The following is a 19,178-nucleotide window of genomic DNA, read 5'->3' as shown; positions in this document are numbered from 1 at the left end:
AAGATGTTTGCTGGGAATCTTTAAAGAGACTATCAAGCATTTGTAATAGGCAGTAGGTGCCTATTCTGTAGGAATTGATCCTATGGAAATACCCTTTGGGAATTTTGTTGTTCCTATTCACCTTTGTGTCTCCATTGCTTAGGACACCAGCACAAAGTAGTCATTCAATAAATATTTGTTTATGAATGCAACTTAAGATAATGAGGACATAAAACCCTTACCCAAATTTAAATCATAACTAGGGGGCAGCTGTTAGAAGAGTCTTAAGTCCAGCAAGTCCTGTGTTGCAAGGAATTGCCCTATTAAAAACAGGAATAGAAACTGAAATAACAATATGAAATCAGTTGCTTAATTCTAAGTAGTAGAAATAAAAAACTTGAGTAGTAAGAACAATCCCTGAGTAATTGCAGACAAGAGAGACCTCTGATTACCAATAAGAAACTAACTTGGGAAAACCAGAGGTAAACCAGAGTTAATCACATAAACAGGGCTTACTCATCACAATTCTTAAAGGATCATACACAAAAACGCTTCATAACAGGAAAAACCTGATGAGTAAAGTAGGAGAAAAGCTTAAAACTATTTTATTTTTATACTGATGGGTGAATTCTACAGAAAATCTGAATATTTTCATGTTGAACTAAAGAGTGCATACATAATAACGCTCCACTCTTCCTAGTCTTGAATACACAGCCTTGGTACCTAAAAAGACACCATAAGAAAAGCTGGTCTCCCAGGAGACAGGATCCGGCTAGCCCTGAATGAAACTGCCCTAACCAGTATTCAATGTCCTGGTGTTTATTTCCTAGAAACCCGGGCATCGAGCCCGCTACGTTGGTGCTCACCTAGTGCCAAGCCAGATCCAAAGGGTCGCAATGCGGACTCTGAGCTGGGCCAGGAACAGAGGTACTGTCTCCAGTAGCCCAAGCGCCCTGCATTCAGCGAGCCAATGGCCACGGAGCTAGGGCGGGACCTCGGGGTACCGGGCCAATGGGAGTGAGGCGAGGCTGGAAGAGGCGCCTTGCTCTCTGGGCGGTGGCGGGCTTCGCAGGCTTGGCAGGACCAATGTGGGAACCCCCAGGGGCTGTGGCGTGCGCCGCGGCCGTCGGCAGTGCACTCTTCCTGCTGCTCTTCGCGTTGGGGATCCGTCAACTGCTGAAGCAGAGGCGGCCAGCGGGTTTTCCCCCGGGACCACGGGGACTGCCGTTTATCGGCAACATCTGCTCCCTGGCCGCCTCCGCTGAGCTTCCCCACGTCTACATGAGAAAGCAGAGCCAGGTGTACGGCGAGGTACAGCCCCGACGGGCCGCGGGCAGGGAGGGCAGCTTTCCTGTGTTCAGGCCGGCGCGGGCCGGCCTCCCCTGGGGAGACCTTTCTTGCTGTGCTGGCTGTCTTTTGAGGGTAACTCGGTCCGCAGGCCGGGAAAGGAAGCGCCTTCGACGCAGCACCGCATCCCAGGGGCAATTAGAGCGCAACTTTCCCGGTCTCCCTGGGCTCTCGCGCCGGTACTCCCGCGCCTGCGCCCTGGGCTCTGTGGGCGGAGCCGTCGCGCCCCCTGGGGCAGGCGCGTGCACTCAGCCCAGCGCCGGACCGTGGGAGCTGCTCCGCCTGCCCTGCGTGCGTGCTTTAGATTTCAACCCTTGGCCTGTTCAACAGGCTTCTTGAGTTCTAGGACAGAATTAGTGGTTAGTAGACGGTTCTTCGATATTTGTAATTGACAAATGACTGGTCAAAGCGTTTGCTCTGCGGATGAAAAAAAAAAAAAAAAAAACCTTAGTTGAAGGACCCTAACTTAGAAGTGAGCTCTGGTACATGGTTTTGAAAAGTATGAATGAATTATTGACCAAAATCTGGTGAAGAGCCCTACAGCAGCATAGCAGGAGTCAGACTGGCCAGGAACATTCTCTCAGCATGTACTTATGTGCCAGTGTCACTGTCAATTCGTTCTCATTTAAAACTTCCTATCCAGTCAGGTACTTCTGGCTTCCCCCATTATTCACAAGAGAATTATGACACTGGAATGCTAAGTGACTGGAAAGAGAAAATGCTAGAACTCATGTTTGTATTTGGAAGATTGTCCTTCCAAAGGAAGCACAAGTTTCCAGACCCCTGGTCAAAACTCACCTGTTTTTTTTGTTGTTGTTGTTGTTTTGTTTTGTTTTTAATTACTTACGTTCATTTCTGTGTAACCACAGGCTGTGATCTTGCTTGGTGCTGGGAATAAAAAGATGAAGAAGGAAGACCCGGACTTGTTTTGAGGAGTTATACAGTCTAGTAGCAGGGAGAAACTTGATCTAATTATCCACTACAAACTAAATACTATGAAGGAAAAAAACAGGGGGCTGTTTGGCAATTATATTTCAGAATAATCCTTAAGTCCTTACCTAATTGCATGCATCTACTTAATTGTGTTGCAGGTTTGTGCTTAAAGTAATCTTTAGAAGAATTATTCTAGGTTTCTGCAGCTCACTGTGGGAAACTGGACTTAGGTATAGACAATACATGTAAATCTTAGATTCTGTTTTCCACCTTCTGGTTCTTCAGGACTTGAGTTTATTGTCATGATTTCTTTTTATTTATTTATTTATTTATTTTTTTTTTCCTTTTTTTTTTAATTGGTTGTTCAAAATTTTTTTTTCTTTTTTTTTAATTGGTTGTTCAAAATGATGATTTCAATTTAATATGTTTGATCTCTTTGGGATCTTTGTACAAAACATAGTATCTCTGGAGATATCATAAGATGTGAAAATATAAGACTTGCCATTGAGTCTTCTTTTCCCAGTTGAAACTTCACCTTTACTTCACTGAAGCCTAAATTTTTCTGATCTGGGTAATTAGAATAATGATAGCCCAAAACAATAAAGTGTTGCTCAAATGTTGTTGGTTCTCATATATGATCTTGATGGTTTAGTCAGATTTTTCATTGTTGTGGCCAAAAGACCTGACAAGAACAATTTTAGAGGAGGAAAAGTTTATTTGGGGAACAGTGTTTCAGAGATCTCAGTCCATAGCCAGCTCCATTGCTCCACAGAGATGAGGCAAAACATCATGGTGGGTGTGATGGAGGAAAGCAACTCAGAAATTGGCACCAGGAAGCAGACAAACTGTAGACCAGGGACAAAATACATACCCAAAGGCATACCCACCTCCTCTAGGCACACCCTACCTGCCTATAGTTACCACCCGTTGATTAGTTTAAGATTCACATAACCAAATCTTTTCACCTCTAAACTTTCTCTTTTTTAAAAATTTTTAATTTATTTAAATTAATTATACATGACAGTAGAGTGCACTTATATACTTTGATATATCATACATAGATGGGATATAATTTCTCATTTTTCTGAATATACATATTGTAGAATCACATTGGTCATACAGTCACATACATACATAAAATGATAATGTCTGTTTCATTCTGCTATGTTTCTTATCCCACATCCCCTGCCTTCGCCTCCTTTCAAAAAATATGGAACGCTTCACTAATTTGCATGTCATCCTTGTGCAGGGGCCATGCTAATCTTCTCTGTATTGCTACAATTTTAGTATATGTGCTGTTGAAGCAAGCACTGAATTTTTTTACATTGTCTCACACATGAGCTTTTGGGGGATGCATCACATATAAACCATAACACTAGTTAGTATACAAAGAACAGATTTATTAGGCCTGCAAATTTAAAAATATTTTTAAAGGAGTTGTAGAAATGGTTTCTTACAGAATAGAGAATTAAGTTTTTCATGTACAAATATTTGAACTGAAAGGAACTTTGTATTTAATATAAATATTCCTTTGGAACAGGGTGAGTTGGCTCCTGCTATAATAGGTTATGAGATGAATTATAAACATCTTAGATCTGTCTAAACCTGTCATCCCAGGTTTAGACAGATCTAATTCAATGGGTAAGAATTTGGCATAAGTAACTAGTTCTATTCCTGGTACCACTGTTTGAAATTAAGATTCTGTAGAAATAATACTCTTATCACAAATCAAATAGGCCTAAACTGTGCTAATAATGGCAAAAGGGGTAGAAGAAAAACAGAAAGGAACAAAAATGAGGATATATGCAATGAAGAGTAGACATTGTTTGCCGATTGCCTTAAATAGCCACCAAACATTAACTCTTTAAACTATAGCAGCATTTGATCTTTGTTTTAGTTGTGGAATGCTCCCAATAATCTCCTTTTATCTTGGGGGATATTTCTTAATTCTCACAAAGTATTACAGTTAATATAAGTTGTTTAAATACTCTTTTTGGAGGTTGAAGGCAACTATTATCTCTTGTACTTCAGGAAGATTTGTGGAAAGTAGTTTGTAGGACTTATTTGGAAATACAATCTTATTTTTCCACTGTCTCTTTTTAATTTGAGATGTGTGCTTACCGAAAAAAAATGTGGGCTTTAAAATTACTTATGACAGTTGCTTAATGTAATACCTACTTTTGTGCAGACGGAATTTAATTCTTGTTTATAATTCTTGAAAGGAATATAGCTAGTCTCAAGACTTGCACATTCATTTTAAAGAAAATCTTAAATTGAAATCAACTATACAAAAAATACCATTTCTTTAGATGATCACTGTGAATGTTTAAACTTTTACAGTTACTTTAGTCATAATCTAGATTTTGGTAAGCAGGTGGCTTTGTCAGATTCTTTTCAGGCTAATGCACTTAAGGACAATAAAATAAGTGGAATTGATAACTTACTAATTTATTTTTACAGCAAACATTAACTTTATGCAAGGCACTGAATCAGATTCTGTGGAGGATTCAAAGATAAAAAATTATGAAATCACTGCTTCAAAGGAGTTCATAATTAAGCAGGCAGAAAATAAGAATATGAATGTTTCTGGTTCAAGGTAGTATTGAATAAGGGCCATGGGAGCTTCCAATCATGTGTCATAGTCATTCAAAGCAGAGACAAAAAGAGAGAACACCTGAAAAAAATGCACTGTGGAGGAAGGTCCCTAAAGACTTGGGGCTGGGGATGTGGCTCAAGCGGTAGCCCGCTCGCCTGGCATGTGTGCGGCCCGGGTTCCATCCTCAGCACCAAGCATTCCTGATGAGAAGACAAAATGAAGCTAAGTTGAAGAGTGTGTCACACACTGTGACACACACCTGTAATCCCAGCAGTTTGGAGACTGTGGCCTGAGGAGGATTGCAAGTTCAAGTCTAGCCTGGGCAACTTAGCAAGACCCTATCTCAAAAAATAAAACAAAAAGGGCCTTGGAATATTGCAATAGCTCAGTAATAGAGTGTCCTGGGCCCTGGGTTTAATCCCAGTATTGGGGGGCGGGGGGGAAGTGTGGCATTCACTTTGTATGTTTACAAAGTTTACATCAACGGTACTTGGTGCATATTTTTGTTATTAACACTTAGCCTATGATGTTGTAATGATATGCTTTAATACATGTCTCTAACACAATTCATTAATGAAACTTAAATTTACCAATTGCCATCATATGTTATTTACTATCCTAGGCACTGAATATATAGCAGTGAACAAAACAGAGATCCCTGCTCTTATGTACCTTATATTCTAGTGGGGGGAAGACAGACAACATAGCACAATAAGTAATTTACAAAATATGTTTAAAGAGTTTAGGGTATAAATCAAGGTAAATTAGGAACTGGAAAATGCTAAAGGATCAGATTTTAAATTGGCTAGTCAGAGCAGGCCTCACTGCAAAGATAGCATCTGAACAAAGACTTTAAAGGAAATAAAAGAGCAAGCTATAAAAATATCTAGGGGATGAACATTCTGGACCAAGAGAATAACAAATACAAAGACCACAAAGCTGAAACATGTCATGTTGAGAATTATGTATAAAGAGACATGACTGAAATTAAAGGGGCCAGAAAGGAGACTGCTTTGATAGCATAAGGGGGAAATGAAGGAGGCTTGGACTAGAGTGTTAGAATAGATTACACTGTCACATAATACCTGACATAATCACTTTTAAAAGAGGAAAGATTTACTTTGGCTTATAGTTTGGGAAGTTTCAGTCCATGGCCAATTTACCCTATTGTTTTTGGACCTATGATGAGGCAGTACATCACAGCAGGAGCACATGGCAGGGAAAGCTGCTCACCTCATGGCAGCCAGGAAGCAAAAATTAGAGAGGAAGAGGATAGACCCAGGTTTCAGTATCCCCTTTAAGGGCACATCCCCATGACCCAAAGTCTCCCATGAGGTCCTACCCCTTAAAGTTTCTACCACCTCCCTGTAACACAAAGGAGGACAAAACCTTTAATTCAGAGGCCCTTGGGGGACATTTAAAGAAACTCAAACTATAGCAGAGGTGATAAGAAGTTACCAGATTCTGTTTATATTCTGAAAGTAGGAGTAACATGATTTCTGAGTAATTGGAAATGGGGTTTGGGAGAAAATGTGTCAACACTGGTAATTGCAGGGTTTTGAACCTGAATATTTGAAGGAAACATAAAGTGGTCATTAACTGAGAGTGAAAAATTCTGGGTAGAACTGGTCTGAAGCAAGAGGAAGTGACTTGAAGATCACAGAATGACTTCTAGAAGACAAGGAAAATACTTCATGTATTCCTGTTTACATCTCTGTCAGCGCCTTAATTAGACCACACTAGGAACTAAAAACTATCTGCTAAATCAAGGAATGCATATTCTTAATTTTGGACTGTTCCATAGATCAAAGGAGCTTAAGAGTATGTTTCTCCAAATTGATTTTAAACCTTTACCAAAAGTCCTTGAAAATAGTGTATACTAGAATATATACAAGTTGAAGTAAAAATTCCTCCAGTTCTACCCTGAAATAGAAGACTATCTCAAATTTTTGAGTAAAGGTGGATTGTATAACAAGTTTCTCAAGCTGTGGGTCCTCTTTGATTTTTATAATCCCTAGTGTCACAGCCTAAAGCTTTACCTTGAAATATTATCTCCTACCAGCAATGTACATCCTCGCCAGCACTTGTTATTGTTTGACTTCATAATGGCTGCCATTCTTATTGGAGTGAGATGGTATCTTAGCAATTTGCATTTCTCTGATGGCTAGAGATGGTGAGCATTTTTTCATGTACTTGTTGATTGATTGTATATCCTCCTCTGAGAAGTATCTGTTCAGGTCCTTGGCCCATTTGTTGACTGGGTTATTTGTTTTTTTGTTGTTTAACTTTTTGAGTTCTTTGTATACTCTAGAGATTAGAGCTCTATCTGAAATGTGAGGGGTAAAAATTTGTTCCCAGGATGTAGGCTCCCTATTTACCTCACTTATTATTTCTCTTGCTGAGAAAAAAACTTTTTAGTTTGAATACGTCCCATTTGTTGATTCTTGATTTTAACTCTTGTGCTATAGGTGTCCTATTAAGGAATTTGGAGCCCGACCCCACAAGATGGAGATTAGGGCCAACTTTTTCTTCTATTAGACACAGAGTCTCTGGTTTGATTCCTAGCCTCCTTGGTTTGATTCCTAGCTCCTTGATCCATTTTAAGTTAACTTTTGTGCATGGTGAGAGAAAGGGATTCAATTTCATTTTGTTGCATATGGATTTCCAGTTCTCCCAGCACCATTTGTTGAAGATACTATCCTTTCTCCATTGCATGCTTTTAGCACCTTTGTCTAATATAAAGTAGTTGTAATTTTGTGTATTGGTTCTGTGTCCTCTATTCTGTACCATTGGTCTACCTGCCTGTTTTGGTACCAGTACCGTGCTGTTTTTGTTACTATTGCTCTATAGTATAGTTTAAAATCTGGTATTGCTACACCACCTGTTTCACTCATCCTGATTAGAATTGCTTTAGCTATTCTGGGTCTTTTATTTTTCCAGATAAATTTCATGATTGCTTTTTCTATTTCTGTGAGGAATGCTGTTGGGGTTTTGATTGGTGTTGAGTACTTTTGGTAATATGGCCATTTTAATGATATTAATTCTGCCTAGCCATGAGCAAGGTATATCTTTCCATCTTCTAAGGTCTTCTTCTGTTTCTCTCTTTAGGGTTCTGTAGTTTTTGTTGTATAGGTCTTTCACCTCTTTTGTTAGGTTGATTCCCAATTTTTTTTGAGGATATTGTGAATGGGGTGGTTGTCCTCATTTCCATTTCAGAGGATTTGTCACTGATATACAGGAATGCCTTTGATTTATGCGTGTTAATTTTATATCCTGCCACTTTGATGAATTCATTTACTAGATCTAGAAGTTTCTTGGTAGAACCTTTTGGGTCTTCTAGGTATAGGATCATGTCATCTGCAAATAGTGCTAATTTAAGTTCTTCTTTTCCTATCTTTATGCCTTTAATTTCTTTTGTCTGTCTAATTGCTCTGGCCAGTGTGGCTATTTAAAGCAATTGGCAAACAATGTCTACTCTTCATTGCATATATCCTCACCAAAACAACAAATAACCAAATAAGGACCTGAACAGACACTTCTCAGAAGAGGATATACAATCAATCAACAAATATATGAAAAAATGTTGGTCATCTCTAGCAATTAGAGAAATGCAAATCAAAACCACTCTAAGATATCATCTCACTCCAGTCAGAATGGCAGCTATTATGCATAAAAACAACAAGTGTTGGCAAGGATGTGGGGGAAAAGGTACACTCATACACTGCTGATGGGACTGCAAATTGGTGCAGCCAATTTGGAAAGCAGTATGGAGATTCCTTGGAAAGCTGGGGATGGAACCACCATTTGACCCAGCTATTCCCCTTCTCAGACTATACCCAAAAGACCTAAAAAGAACATTCTACCGGGATACAGCTACATCAATGTTCTTAGCAGCACAATTCACAATAGCTAGACTGTGGAACCAACCTAGATGCCCTTCAATAGATGAATGGATAAAAAAAAATGTGGCATTTATACACAATGGAATATTACTCAGCACTAAAAAATAACAAGATCATGGCATTTGAAGGGAAATGGATGGCATTAGAGCAGATTATTCTAAGTGAAGTTAGCCAATCCCTAAAAAACAAATGCCGAATGTCTTCTCTGATATAAGGGGGTGACTCAAAATAGAGTAGGGATGAAAAGCATGAGAAGAAGATTACCACTAAACAGGGAAGAGAGGTGGGAGGGAATGGGAGGGAGAAGGGGAATTGCATGGAAGATGGAAGGAGACCCTCATAGTTATAAAAAAATACATATATGATGGTGTAGGGGGAAGAAAAAAAAGAGAGAGAAATGTGTCACCGTAGATTGGTTAGAGAGGTGATGGGAGGGGAGGGGAGGGGAGGAGAGATAGGAAGGGCAGCAGAATACAATAGACACTAGTATTGTTGTATGTATATACGTGGCTGTATAACCAATGTGAACCTGCAATCTGTACACATGGAAAAATGAAAATTCATACCCCATTTGAATCAAATGTATGATATGTCAAGATCATTGTATTGTCATGAGCAACTAATAATAATAAAAAAAGAAATATTATCTCCTCTCTGTTTTGCCTTCATACCAGTATAACTTTCGGTGTTAGGGTCTCTCAGCTCATCCTTATGAAATCATCAATTAGTGTTTGTTTTTTTTCTTTTCCTTTTTCCTGCACCAGGACTTATTGTTTTACTTATTTTTGTTAAAATTATATTTCTGGGAAAAGGCTTTTCTTTAACAGCACTATATTACTGTTTTGGGAACTGGTGTTCCCTCTTTGTTTAGCTGGTAGCTGTTCACTTTGTGAATAATTCCAATTCACTTTTCTTTATTAATAACACTACTTATGGCAGGCAGTACATGCTTTTTCCCCAAGGTTAAATATCCCTATTGCTCAGTTCCAAGGTCTACCCTCCTGCCAAAGACTCTACTGGCCGTATTGCTTGGCTGGGGTTGATTCTGTTTCAGTTTGGTCATCTTCATCACTTTTACTGATGTAACCGCTACTACAGAACTTTTGTTTTCTGTTAAACCTAACATTTTCTCCTGAAGTCGTGTGTACCATGGTTAAATCTGCTCTGCTTATCACACAGAGATAAAGTTTGTCTTAAGTATTTTGTCTGCAAGAAGTTCTCAGGGAACACCTAAGAGGATGAGCCTCTCAGGGTGTTTTCAGATCCCACTGACAAGGCAGCATCATTTCTCACTAGAGTAGGCCCTTAAATTGGGGTTGAAAGGAAAGTGACCACAACACTCGGAGCAACCAAAAGATCTTTATTGCAGCAGTGCAACAGAGAGAAAAGAAAGAAGGAAAGAGAGAGAGAGTGAGAGAGAGAGGAAGCGCATGCAGAAGAGACAGAGAAAGCAAGAGAGATAGCAAGAGAGAGGGAGCAAGAGAGAGAGAGAGAGAGCAGGAGAGAGAGGGCAAGAGAGGGGGGCCTGGCAGGAGGGAGTTTTTATAGCCCAAATCTAATGGGGCCTCTGGGTCTGCAAGCTGCCTTGTTGGCCCAAGGGGGGTTGAGTGCTCAGCCTTGAGTGGGACTTGACACAAACAGGTGATAAAGGACCAGATAGAGGGGGGTTTGAGTGCGTGGGCTATCTTGCAGCCAACATCTGTTCAGCCTGCCCTGCAGACAACACAGTTCAGCCTGCTCTGCACCCAACAGGGGTAGTTACAGTAGACTGCAGGGTTGTGACATTGGAAGTGAGCCTGAGGTGAGACATACTATAGACAACTCCAGCAAGATATAGGATGGGTATTCTTATTTGCTTTCCTTTTATCTGAAACACAGCCACTTCTTCCGTGGTGAAGGTCTCTCTTCCAAGGTCTGATTCCTTTAGGGCCTTCTTGGTTAACTTCATAAAATTCAAAGAGCTGAATTCAAATAAGCCTACTAGGATATGTTTATATTTCAAAGTTGTCTTTCAGATCATTGGCAACCCCTTCCCTTACCTGTGGCTAAAGGAATAAAGGGGAAGATGGTGCTGCTTCTTTATTTATATTGGAAGTGAAAAGAGATTCCTAAATATTGAATGTTTTGAGGTGGCATGAATCCTAAAAGAACATCTAAATCAAATACATTTTCTGTGATCACACTGAAGCCCACAAAATTAAAGTGTTCTGCATAGGGTCTAATATATATTTAATGGCAAACCTTAAACTAGAACCTAGGCCTCCTGAATTCAGTACTCTTTCCATTATACTGGTATGAGATTATGGTTCCTAGACACCGAATGGTATAATGAATCACATTGTCTAAACATTGTCAGTTGAGTAAAAAGTGCTTAGATTTTTAGGGAAGTAACAAATACCAGGAGAGCTGGGCTTAGCACACATGGATTTCCATGGTTATATTTCTCTATACATTCTGCTGTTTACATGTTTTTCTTCTCACAGATTTTCAGTTTAGATCTTGGAGGCATATCAGCAGTGGTTCTAAATGGCTATGATGTAGTAAAGGAATGCCTTGTTCATCAGAGTGAAATTTTTGCAGACAGACCATGTCTTCCTTTATTCATGAAGATGACAAAAATGGGAGGTATGTTTATTTTCAACTATTTAGTGATCTACTAAACTATTTTAAATCACATTCCTTATTTTAAGTAATTTTAATTACAGTTACAGCATACAGTTGGGATCCTTGTATTGGTAACAGGAAGGCATCTATAGACTTACTTACAGAACTTAGTTTTTGAACACCTTTCAGGTTGTATTACCTAATATTTTAGACTACTAAATGATAATTTTATTGTAGTCTAGGTCTATTAAGTATTATAAATAGTATTTTAAAGAATTAGCACACTTAATAACATCTTCAGGTTTTATGAAACAGGTTAGGAGTACACTTGAATCAGAAGTGTCCTTTGATGCCAGACTTGAATACTTGGTGACATTTTTACTACCTTTTTAAAAATAAGCTTACAAAACTTGAATCAGCCTTTCTTTGGGGGGATATGTTGTACCAGGGATTGAACTCAGGGGCACTCAACCACTGAGCCACATCCTCAGCCCATTTTGTATTTTATTTAGATACAGGCTCTCACTGAGTTGCTTAGTGCCTTGCTTTTGCTGAGGCTGGCTTTAAACTCAGGATCCTCCCATCTCGGCCTTCAAAGCTGCTGGGATTCCAGGCTTGTGCCACCATGCCTAGGAGCCTTTCTTAACTACTACTCATTATGTTGTGTAAATGGAGCATTGTGGGGTTTAAATAAAGGAGTGGTTTGCATAGTTTAAGGTTGAACAATGTTGTATGATTTTATATTCAACAAGAGAAAAAAGCTGAAAGTTGACAAAAATCAGTAAGAAAAAAGCCTAAAATATAGAATGTTGAAATAAGATTCAGTGGTTTTAGTTGTATACGAATTTTTATAAGAATGGTGTTATAGTCAGCTTTTTCGTTGCCATAACCAAAAGACCCAACAAGAACAAGTTAGAGGAGGAAAAGTTTATTTGAGATTCATGTTTCAGAGGTTTCAGTTCATAAATGACCAACTCCATTCTCTGGACCCGAGGTGAGGCAGAACATCATGTCAGGAATGCATGGCAGAGGAATGTAGCTTGGGACAGGGCAATCAGGAAGAAGAGAGAGATATCTCTGATCACCAGGAGCAAAATTTAAACCCAAGGGCACACCCCCAGAGACCTGTCTCCACCAGCCACACCCTATTGCCTTCATTTATCACCCAATTAATTCCTATGAGGAGTTAATTCAATGATTGGGTTACAACTCTCATCATCTAATCATTTAACCTCTGAACCTTCTTGCATTATTTCACACATAAGCTTTTGGGGGATACCTCCTACCTAAACCCTACCAAAAAAGCTTCACACCTTCTTATTCTTTGTATGTGTATGTGTGAGAGAGAGATAACTGGGGATGAAACTCAGGTCTTCGCATATGCCAAGCAAGTGCTCTACCACCAAGCTATATCCCCAGCCCCCACTTACTTTCAAAAGAAAATTTAACAGTACCTTGCTTTAGATAGCCTAAGAGGCATTGAAAAGAAAAAAATAACTTAAAATTTTATACTAAATCACAAAATAAAGCAACTAATGCAAAGAAAACACACATTTTAAAGACCAAATTCTCAAGCCAGAGTATGATACTTGAAAGCAATAAATAAATAAAAAGCAAATCTTTAACCTCTTAAGTATTCTTACAAATAACAATGAGGCCAAAGAATAAACCACAATATAATAATAAAAAACCTTTAAAGAAATTATGAAAATGAAAGATGATGTGATCGGAGTAATATTTAAAACAAAGTACATATTTTTCAAAGTTATAATTCATAGTTTAAGCTGTTTTTAGCATGAAGATAAAATGAGTGTTAAAATTAATATTTTCATAAACTGTAAGAGAAAAAATAAGTAGATAATGATATATGTCCTTTTAAGGTACATATGCACTGACTTTGGAATTGGAAATTCATGGCCACTATTAACCCATTGTGTGAATGGGAAAAAGTTGCCCCTTGGGTGGGCTTAGCACTGGACCCAGGCACACAGCTTGGCCAGCATAGGGTTATTATGAACAGTGCTCCTCTCTCCCCTTAAGTATAGTTAAAAGAGCTGGGAGTAGTGGCACATGCCTGTAATCCCAGCAACTTGGGAGGCTGAGACAGGAGAATTGAAAGTTCAAAGCCAGCGTCAGAAATTTAGTGAGGCCCTAAGCAATTTAGTAAGATCCTGTCTCAAGATAAAAAATAAATAAATAAGGCTGGGGGTGTAGTTCCTGGTTGAGTACCCCTGGATTTAATCCCTGGTATCCAAATATGTGTGTGTGTGTGTGTGTGTGTGTGTGTGTAAAATACTTGGTTTTTTATTTTTATTTTTTTGTGCTAGGGACTGTGTGTGTGTGTGTGTGTTTTGAGTGTATCCATACACATATACATGCATAATTAAAAGAAAAAAACTTTTGACGGTACCAGGGATTGTACCCAGGAGTGCTTTACCACCAAGCTACATCCCCAGCCCTATTTATTTTTTATTATTTATATATTTATTTGCTACTGAAGATTGAACTGAAGGGCACTTAACCACTGAGCCACTTCCCCAGCCCTTTTTATTTTTCATTTTGAGACAGAATCTTGCTAAATTGTCCAGGCAGACCTCAAACTTACAATCCTCTTGCCTCAACCTCCTGAGTTTCTTGGTTTATAGTCATTTGATACTGTACCTGGCTGATTAACTTTTTAATAAGCTCCAAATTTAAAAATTGTTGTGAAAAAGTTATTTAAATGTAAATTTTGTCTATACCTCATGAATACAAGAGAACACAACAGTTTTCATTATAGGAACACCTGTGTCCCAGTAAATAATGGAATTGCAAGTAAAGTACTTGGTTTTTTATTTTTATTTTTTTTGTGCTAGGGATTGAGCCCAAAGGTGCCTTATCACTAAGTTACATCCCTTGTCACTTTTTTGTTATTTTTTATTTTGAGGCAGGTTCTCACAAAGTTGCTGAGGAAACCTTGTGCTTGTGATCCTCTTGCCTTAGCCTCCTGAATCATAGACACGATCAAGAACATATTGCATAATACATACACTGAAGATATGGGCTTTTCCTTTGATAGTTCACTTAAAAAGGAAATTTCTCATACTTTTCACATAAGAACAACAGATATGTTGCGGAAATTTTAGAGTTTTGTGACAAACAATAACAGTATTAGAAAAGTCTGAGCTTTATGTTTGCCCTTTTTAAATTTTTTTTAATTATTAATTTCTACTACATTGAGAACTGCAGACTGCACTTGACTGTGCCATTCTTACCTTTTTGGGTACCATATTACTTTAATGTAAAGAAGGAAATTTGTACTCTAAATTTTATTCTCCTAAACAGAAAATTTCTAATCCTAGAAGAATGATTTTTAGGTGTTTCTTTAATCCAAGACAAAATTTTACCCATAGAATATGTAATATTTGTCTTTTGTATATTAGACTTACAGTAAAAGTTGAATGATAAAAGTTACCTGGACCTTGTTCACCAAAGTCAAATTACACTGACAGAAAGAATTATAGCTCTTTTCTTCTAGTACCCAGGTAAGGAAAAAAGAAGTTTTTTATTTGTCTGTACTGTAGATTGAACCCAGGGGTGCTTTACCACTGAGCTACATCCACAGCCCTTTTTAAAATATTTTATTTTGATACAGGGTCTCTTTAAGTTGCTTAGGGCCACACTAAGTTGCTGAGGCTAGCCTTGAACTTGTGATCCTCCTGCCTCAGCTTCCCAAGTCACTGGGATTACAGGCATTCACCACTGGGTCTGATGAGAAGTTTTATCTGATATAATATCCTATGACTAATGAGTAACAGAACAGGACCCAACCAACCAGTTATATAGAAAGATAATTTGCAGGAAACAACTCTCTGTTTTTAAGATTTGTTTTCTTCAACTTTTAAAATTTCTTTTTATTCAATAGGATTTTTACCTGTTATAGAGAAGGAGGAATTATACAAGATTTAAAAATTTTTTTTTCAGGCTTACTCAATGCCAGATATGGCCGAGGATGGGTTGATCACAGAAGATTAGCTGTTAACAGCTTCCGCTATTTTGGATATGGCCAAAAGTCTTTTGAATCTAAAATCTTAGAAGAAACCACATTTTTCATTGATGTTATTGAGACATATAAAGGTCGACCTTTTGACTTTAAGCAGTTAATAACAAATGCTGTTTCGAACATAACTAATCTGATCATTTTTGGAGAACGATTCACTTATGAAGACACTGATTTTCAGCACATGATTGAGTTATTCAGTGAAAATGTGGAGCTAGCTGCCAGTGCCTCAGTTTTCCTATATAATGCCTTTCCATGGATTGGCATCTTACCCTTTGGAAAACATCAACAGCTATTTAGAAATGCAGCTGTGGTCTATGATTTTCTCTCCAGACTTATTGAAAAAGCTTCCATCAACAGAAAGCCTCAGTCACCTCAGCATTTTGTTGATTCCTATTTAGATGAGATGGATCAAGGTAAAAATGACCCATTATCTACTTTCTCCAAAGAAAACCTAATTTTCTCAGTGGGTGAACTCATCATTGCTGGAACTGAAACAACAACCAATGTATTACGCTGGGCAATTCTTCTTATGGCCCTTTATCCCAACATTCAAGGTGAGGATTCTTTTGATGATCTCAGGTAGGGATCATATATGTTTTAAGGTCTTTAACCATGTAGAAAGCATTTTTAAGAATTTCTGCTAAGCTTGCCAAGATGAGAATATTTCATAGTAATGAGGAGTTTTCAATTCTAGTATTAAAAAAAAAAAAAGCATCTCTAGGGCTGAGGTTGTGGCTCAGTAGTAGAACTCTTGCCTGGCACATGTGAGGCACTGGGTTCAATTCTCAGCATCACATAAAAATAAATAAAGTAAAGGTATTGTGTCCATCTTAAGAAAATACACTTAAAGTAAAAAGCAACTCTGAAATGGATCTTATTATGTCTATTTTATGAATGAGGATGAGGGCTGAGTGTCTGGAAGTGACACAGTTGGGAAATGGACTCTGGTTTTTCTCATTCAAGTTTTATGCTTTACTCAGGAAAATTCCTTACTGAAAGTGATATTATCCCAATTCTAAGTTTATTTGATTTTTTAATTTTCTCTCCCATTTCTGGGGATTGAACCTGGAGGTGCTTTACCACTGAGCACAGGGTCTCAGTAATTTCTCCAGGCTGGCCTCAAACTTGGAATCTTTGTGCCTCGGCCTCCTGAGTAGCTGAGATTATGGATATTCTACTACACCCAGCTTAATTTTTGTTCTTAATCCTTGTAATATGTCGTTCATGACAAGTTACCCAGAGCATTGGCTACTGTTATAAGACATATGGCATGTATTTCAAACAAACTCCCAAATAATGAGAAATGAAAAATCTGAGTGTACCTGCCCTGTTGGATTAAAGAGATATTATTTTAGACATAATTCTAAGAATTGTATAATAACTTGAACACTGTTTCTCTGACAGGACAAGTTTGGAAAGAGATTGATTTAATTATGGGCCCTGACAGAAAACCTTCTTGGGATGACAAGTGCAAAATGCCTTATACTGAAGCGGTTTTGCATGAAGTTTTAAGACTCTGTAATATAGTTCCATTAGGGATTTTCCACGCAACCTCTGAAGATGCAGTTGTACGTGGTTATTCCATTCCTAAAGGCACAACAGTAATTACAAATCTTTATTCTGTACACTTTGATGAAAAATATTGGAAAGAGCCAGAAGTGTTCAATCCCGAGCGATTTCTGGACAGCAGTGGATATTTTATCAAAAAGGAAGCTTTGATTCCTTTCTCCTTAGGTAAGAGAAATTTTTCCCTAAGTAAGAGAATGTTAGAATAAAATATAACAATGACTCATCATGTGTAACATTTTAATCTGAAGCATCCTGCTCTAAAATTAAATATTCTAATTCTGAAACCATATTATTGATTCTTTTAGTAAAGAATTATTTGATTATAGGTATTAATACTTTTTCTTTTTTTATTAGTTACACATGATAGTTCAATGATATTGACATATCATACATTTGAATCAAATGGGGTATAATTTCTAATTTTTCTGAGTGTACAAGTTGCAGAATCACATTGGTCATACAGTCACATATGTACATACAGCAATAATAGTGTCTATTTTATTCTGCTGCCCTTCCTATCCCCCTTTCCCTCCCCTCCCCTCCCATCACTTCTCTCTACCCAATCTAATGTGACACACTTCTTTTTTTTCTCCTCACATCATCATACATGTATTCTGTATTAATACTTTTTCTACTCAAAATAAGCTATGATTTATTAACTAAAGTTAAAAGTATTAAGAACCTCTGGATCCTCCTGGAATGCTTTTGGTTTTGCTTTTTTTTTTTTTTTTTTTTTGACTTGTAGAGCTAGAAGTCAGTAACAGGTGGCTTTAGAAACTTGACAATTTGAAGTAAAACTATAATATAACCCTTTTTGCCTTCCGGTTTATTGTACTTCATCTCCGGTTAGGAAATATTGCTTTTGCTGTGAAAAAGGACACAGATCACAGACCCATGGAAGATAAACTAGAAATTTTTCTCATTATTGAGAAAAGTACACATTTAGTTAGTTGAAGTAAAATGGACTTCTCTTGGATCTATAGAACAAAATGTCTCATCTCAAATTAGATCTTTTGTAGCATATCTTAGGCTCTGTTGCAATGTGCAAAAGAAGTTGGAGATGAGACTAAAGTTTTCCAAAAGTCCATGATTTAACAAAAGGAGGTAAAGGAATGGTTTCTGTGTGCTGAACTGTTAATTTCTATTCTTTGGGATTTAAGAGAATCATTTAATAAGCATAACTTCCTCTAACTTTCTTTAATTTCCAGATTTGCTAAATGTCATTCAAATATTAGACATTAATTTTGGTAAATGTAAATTTTTAACAGTCAGGCATGGTGGCACATGCTTTAATCCCAGCAACTCAGGAGGCTGAAGCATGAGGATCACAAGTTTGAGGCCAGCCTCAGAAACTTGGTGAGACCCTGTCTCAAAATAAAAATTTTTTAAAAATAGACTGGGGATGTAGCTCAGTGGTAGAGTACCCCTGATTTAAATCCCAGTACCACAGATTCACACCCAAAAACCAACTAACCAAACAAACAAAAACATATTATATCTGCTTTTCCTGTTTAGGGAGAAGACATTGTCTTGGAGAACATCTGGCTCGAATGGAAATGTTCTTGTTTTTTACAGCGCTGCTCCAGCGGTTTCATTTGCATTTTCCATATGAAGTGGTTCCAGATCTGAAGCCTAGGTTAGGCATGACATTGCAGCCTCAGCCCTACCTTATCTGTGCCAAAAGACGCTGAAAGTTATAGATGTTTGGGGGAATAAGGATGTATGTTTCCTTACCCCTGAACCTTATTTAATCTAATCAGCGTGGTGTTTGGATAAGTCACAGTATCATAAAATCAAATGAACACAGATGTGTCATTGAAAACAGCACTAGAGCAAAATCAAGTATTAACAATGATATTTTTAAAGCTTCTATGACTTCTAAAGTTGAATTCTCTATTGAGGAGCACAAAGGTTCATAAGATGCTGAGGGCCATGGATGTCCTAAGTAGAGCCACTTATTTGGTGTAAGTTTTCTCTCATCCTTTCTTGACTCCACATGGTTTCTTACCTCATGAGAGCCAATTCCAAATGCCAATTCCTTTTTGACCAAGTCCCAGTCCAGTTTAATAGAAGACTGTAGAATTAAAATGCAAATAAATGAATTTGGACTACAGTGGTATTTATATATGGTAGCAGATGATTGAAGAAATATAGATTTAATGTACAGTCTACCAGTTTTTCAAATCTTGCTTCTTGCTGTGTCTTC

At 37.8% G+C, this 19,178-nt stretch overlaps 1 protein-coding gene and 1 non-coding gene across 3 annotated transcripts; one reads left to right on the top strand and one right to left on the bottom strand.

Moving 5' to 3' along the window:
• Positions 1 to 1,065: 1,065 nt before the first annotated feature.
• Positions 1,066 to 18,665, top strand: Cyp2r1 (cytochrome P450 family 2 subfamily R member 1). Of its 2 annotated transcripts, XM_076844227.2 has the most exons (5): positions 1,066 to 1,290; positions 11,241 to 11,382; positions 15,325 to 15,957; positions 16,808 to 17,137; positions 18,488 to 18,665. In XM_076844227.2, exons 1-5 carry the CDS (start codon positions 1,066 to 1,068, stop codon positions 18,661 to 18,663), a joined length of 1,506 nt encoding a protein of 501 aa, XP_076700342.1. In that variant the 3' UTR covers positions 18,664 to 18,665. The 2 variants fall into 2 exon arrangements, with proteins under 2 accessions (XP_076700342.1, XP_076700343.1); XM_076844228.1 differs by lacking the exons at positions 1,066 to 1,290; positions 15,325 to 15,957 and having other exon boundaries at positions 11,350 to 11,382.
• LOC143393332 (U6 spliceosomal RNA) lies at positions 3,464 to 3,570 on the bottom strand. Its single transcript, XR_013090618.2, has one exon. It is a non-coding gene; the product is annotated as a U6 spliceosomal RNA (small nuclear RNA).
• Positions 18,666 to 19,178: the final 513 nt, after the last annotated feature.

The sequence above is a fragment of the Callospermophilus lateralis genome, chromosome 2 (genome assembly GCF_048772815.1).
Source record: "Callospermophilus lateralis isolate mCalLat2 chromosome 2, mCalLat2.hap1, whole genome shotgun sequence".
NCBI classification, from domain to species: domain Eukaryota; kingdom Metazoa; phylum Chordata; class Mammalia; order Rodentia; family Sciuridae; genus Callospermophilus; species Callospermophilus lateralis.
Note: the sequence above shows the minus strand (reverse complement) of the source record. Positions and strands in the feature narration are given on the sequence as shown.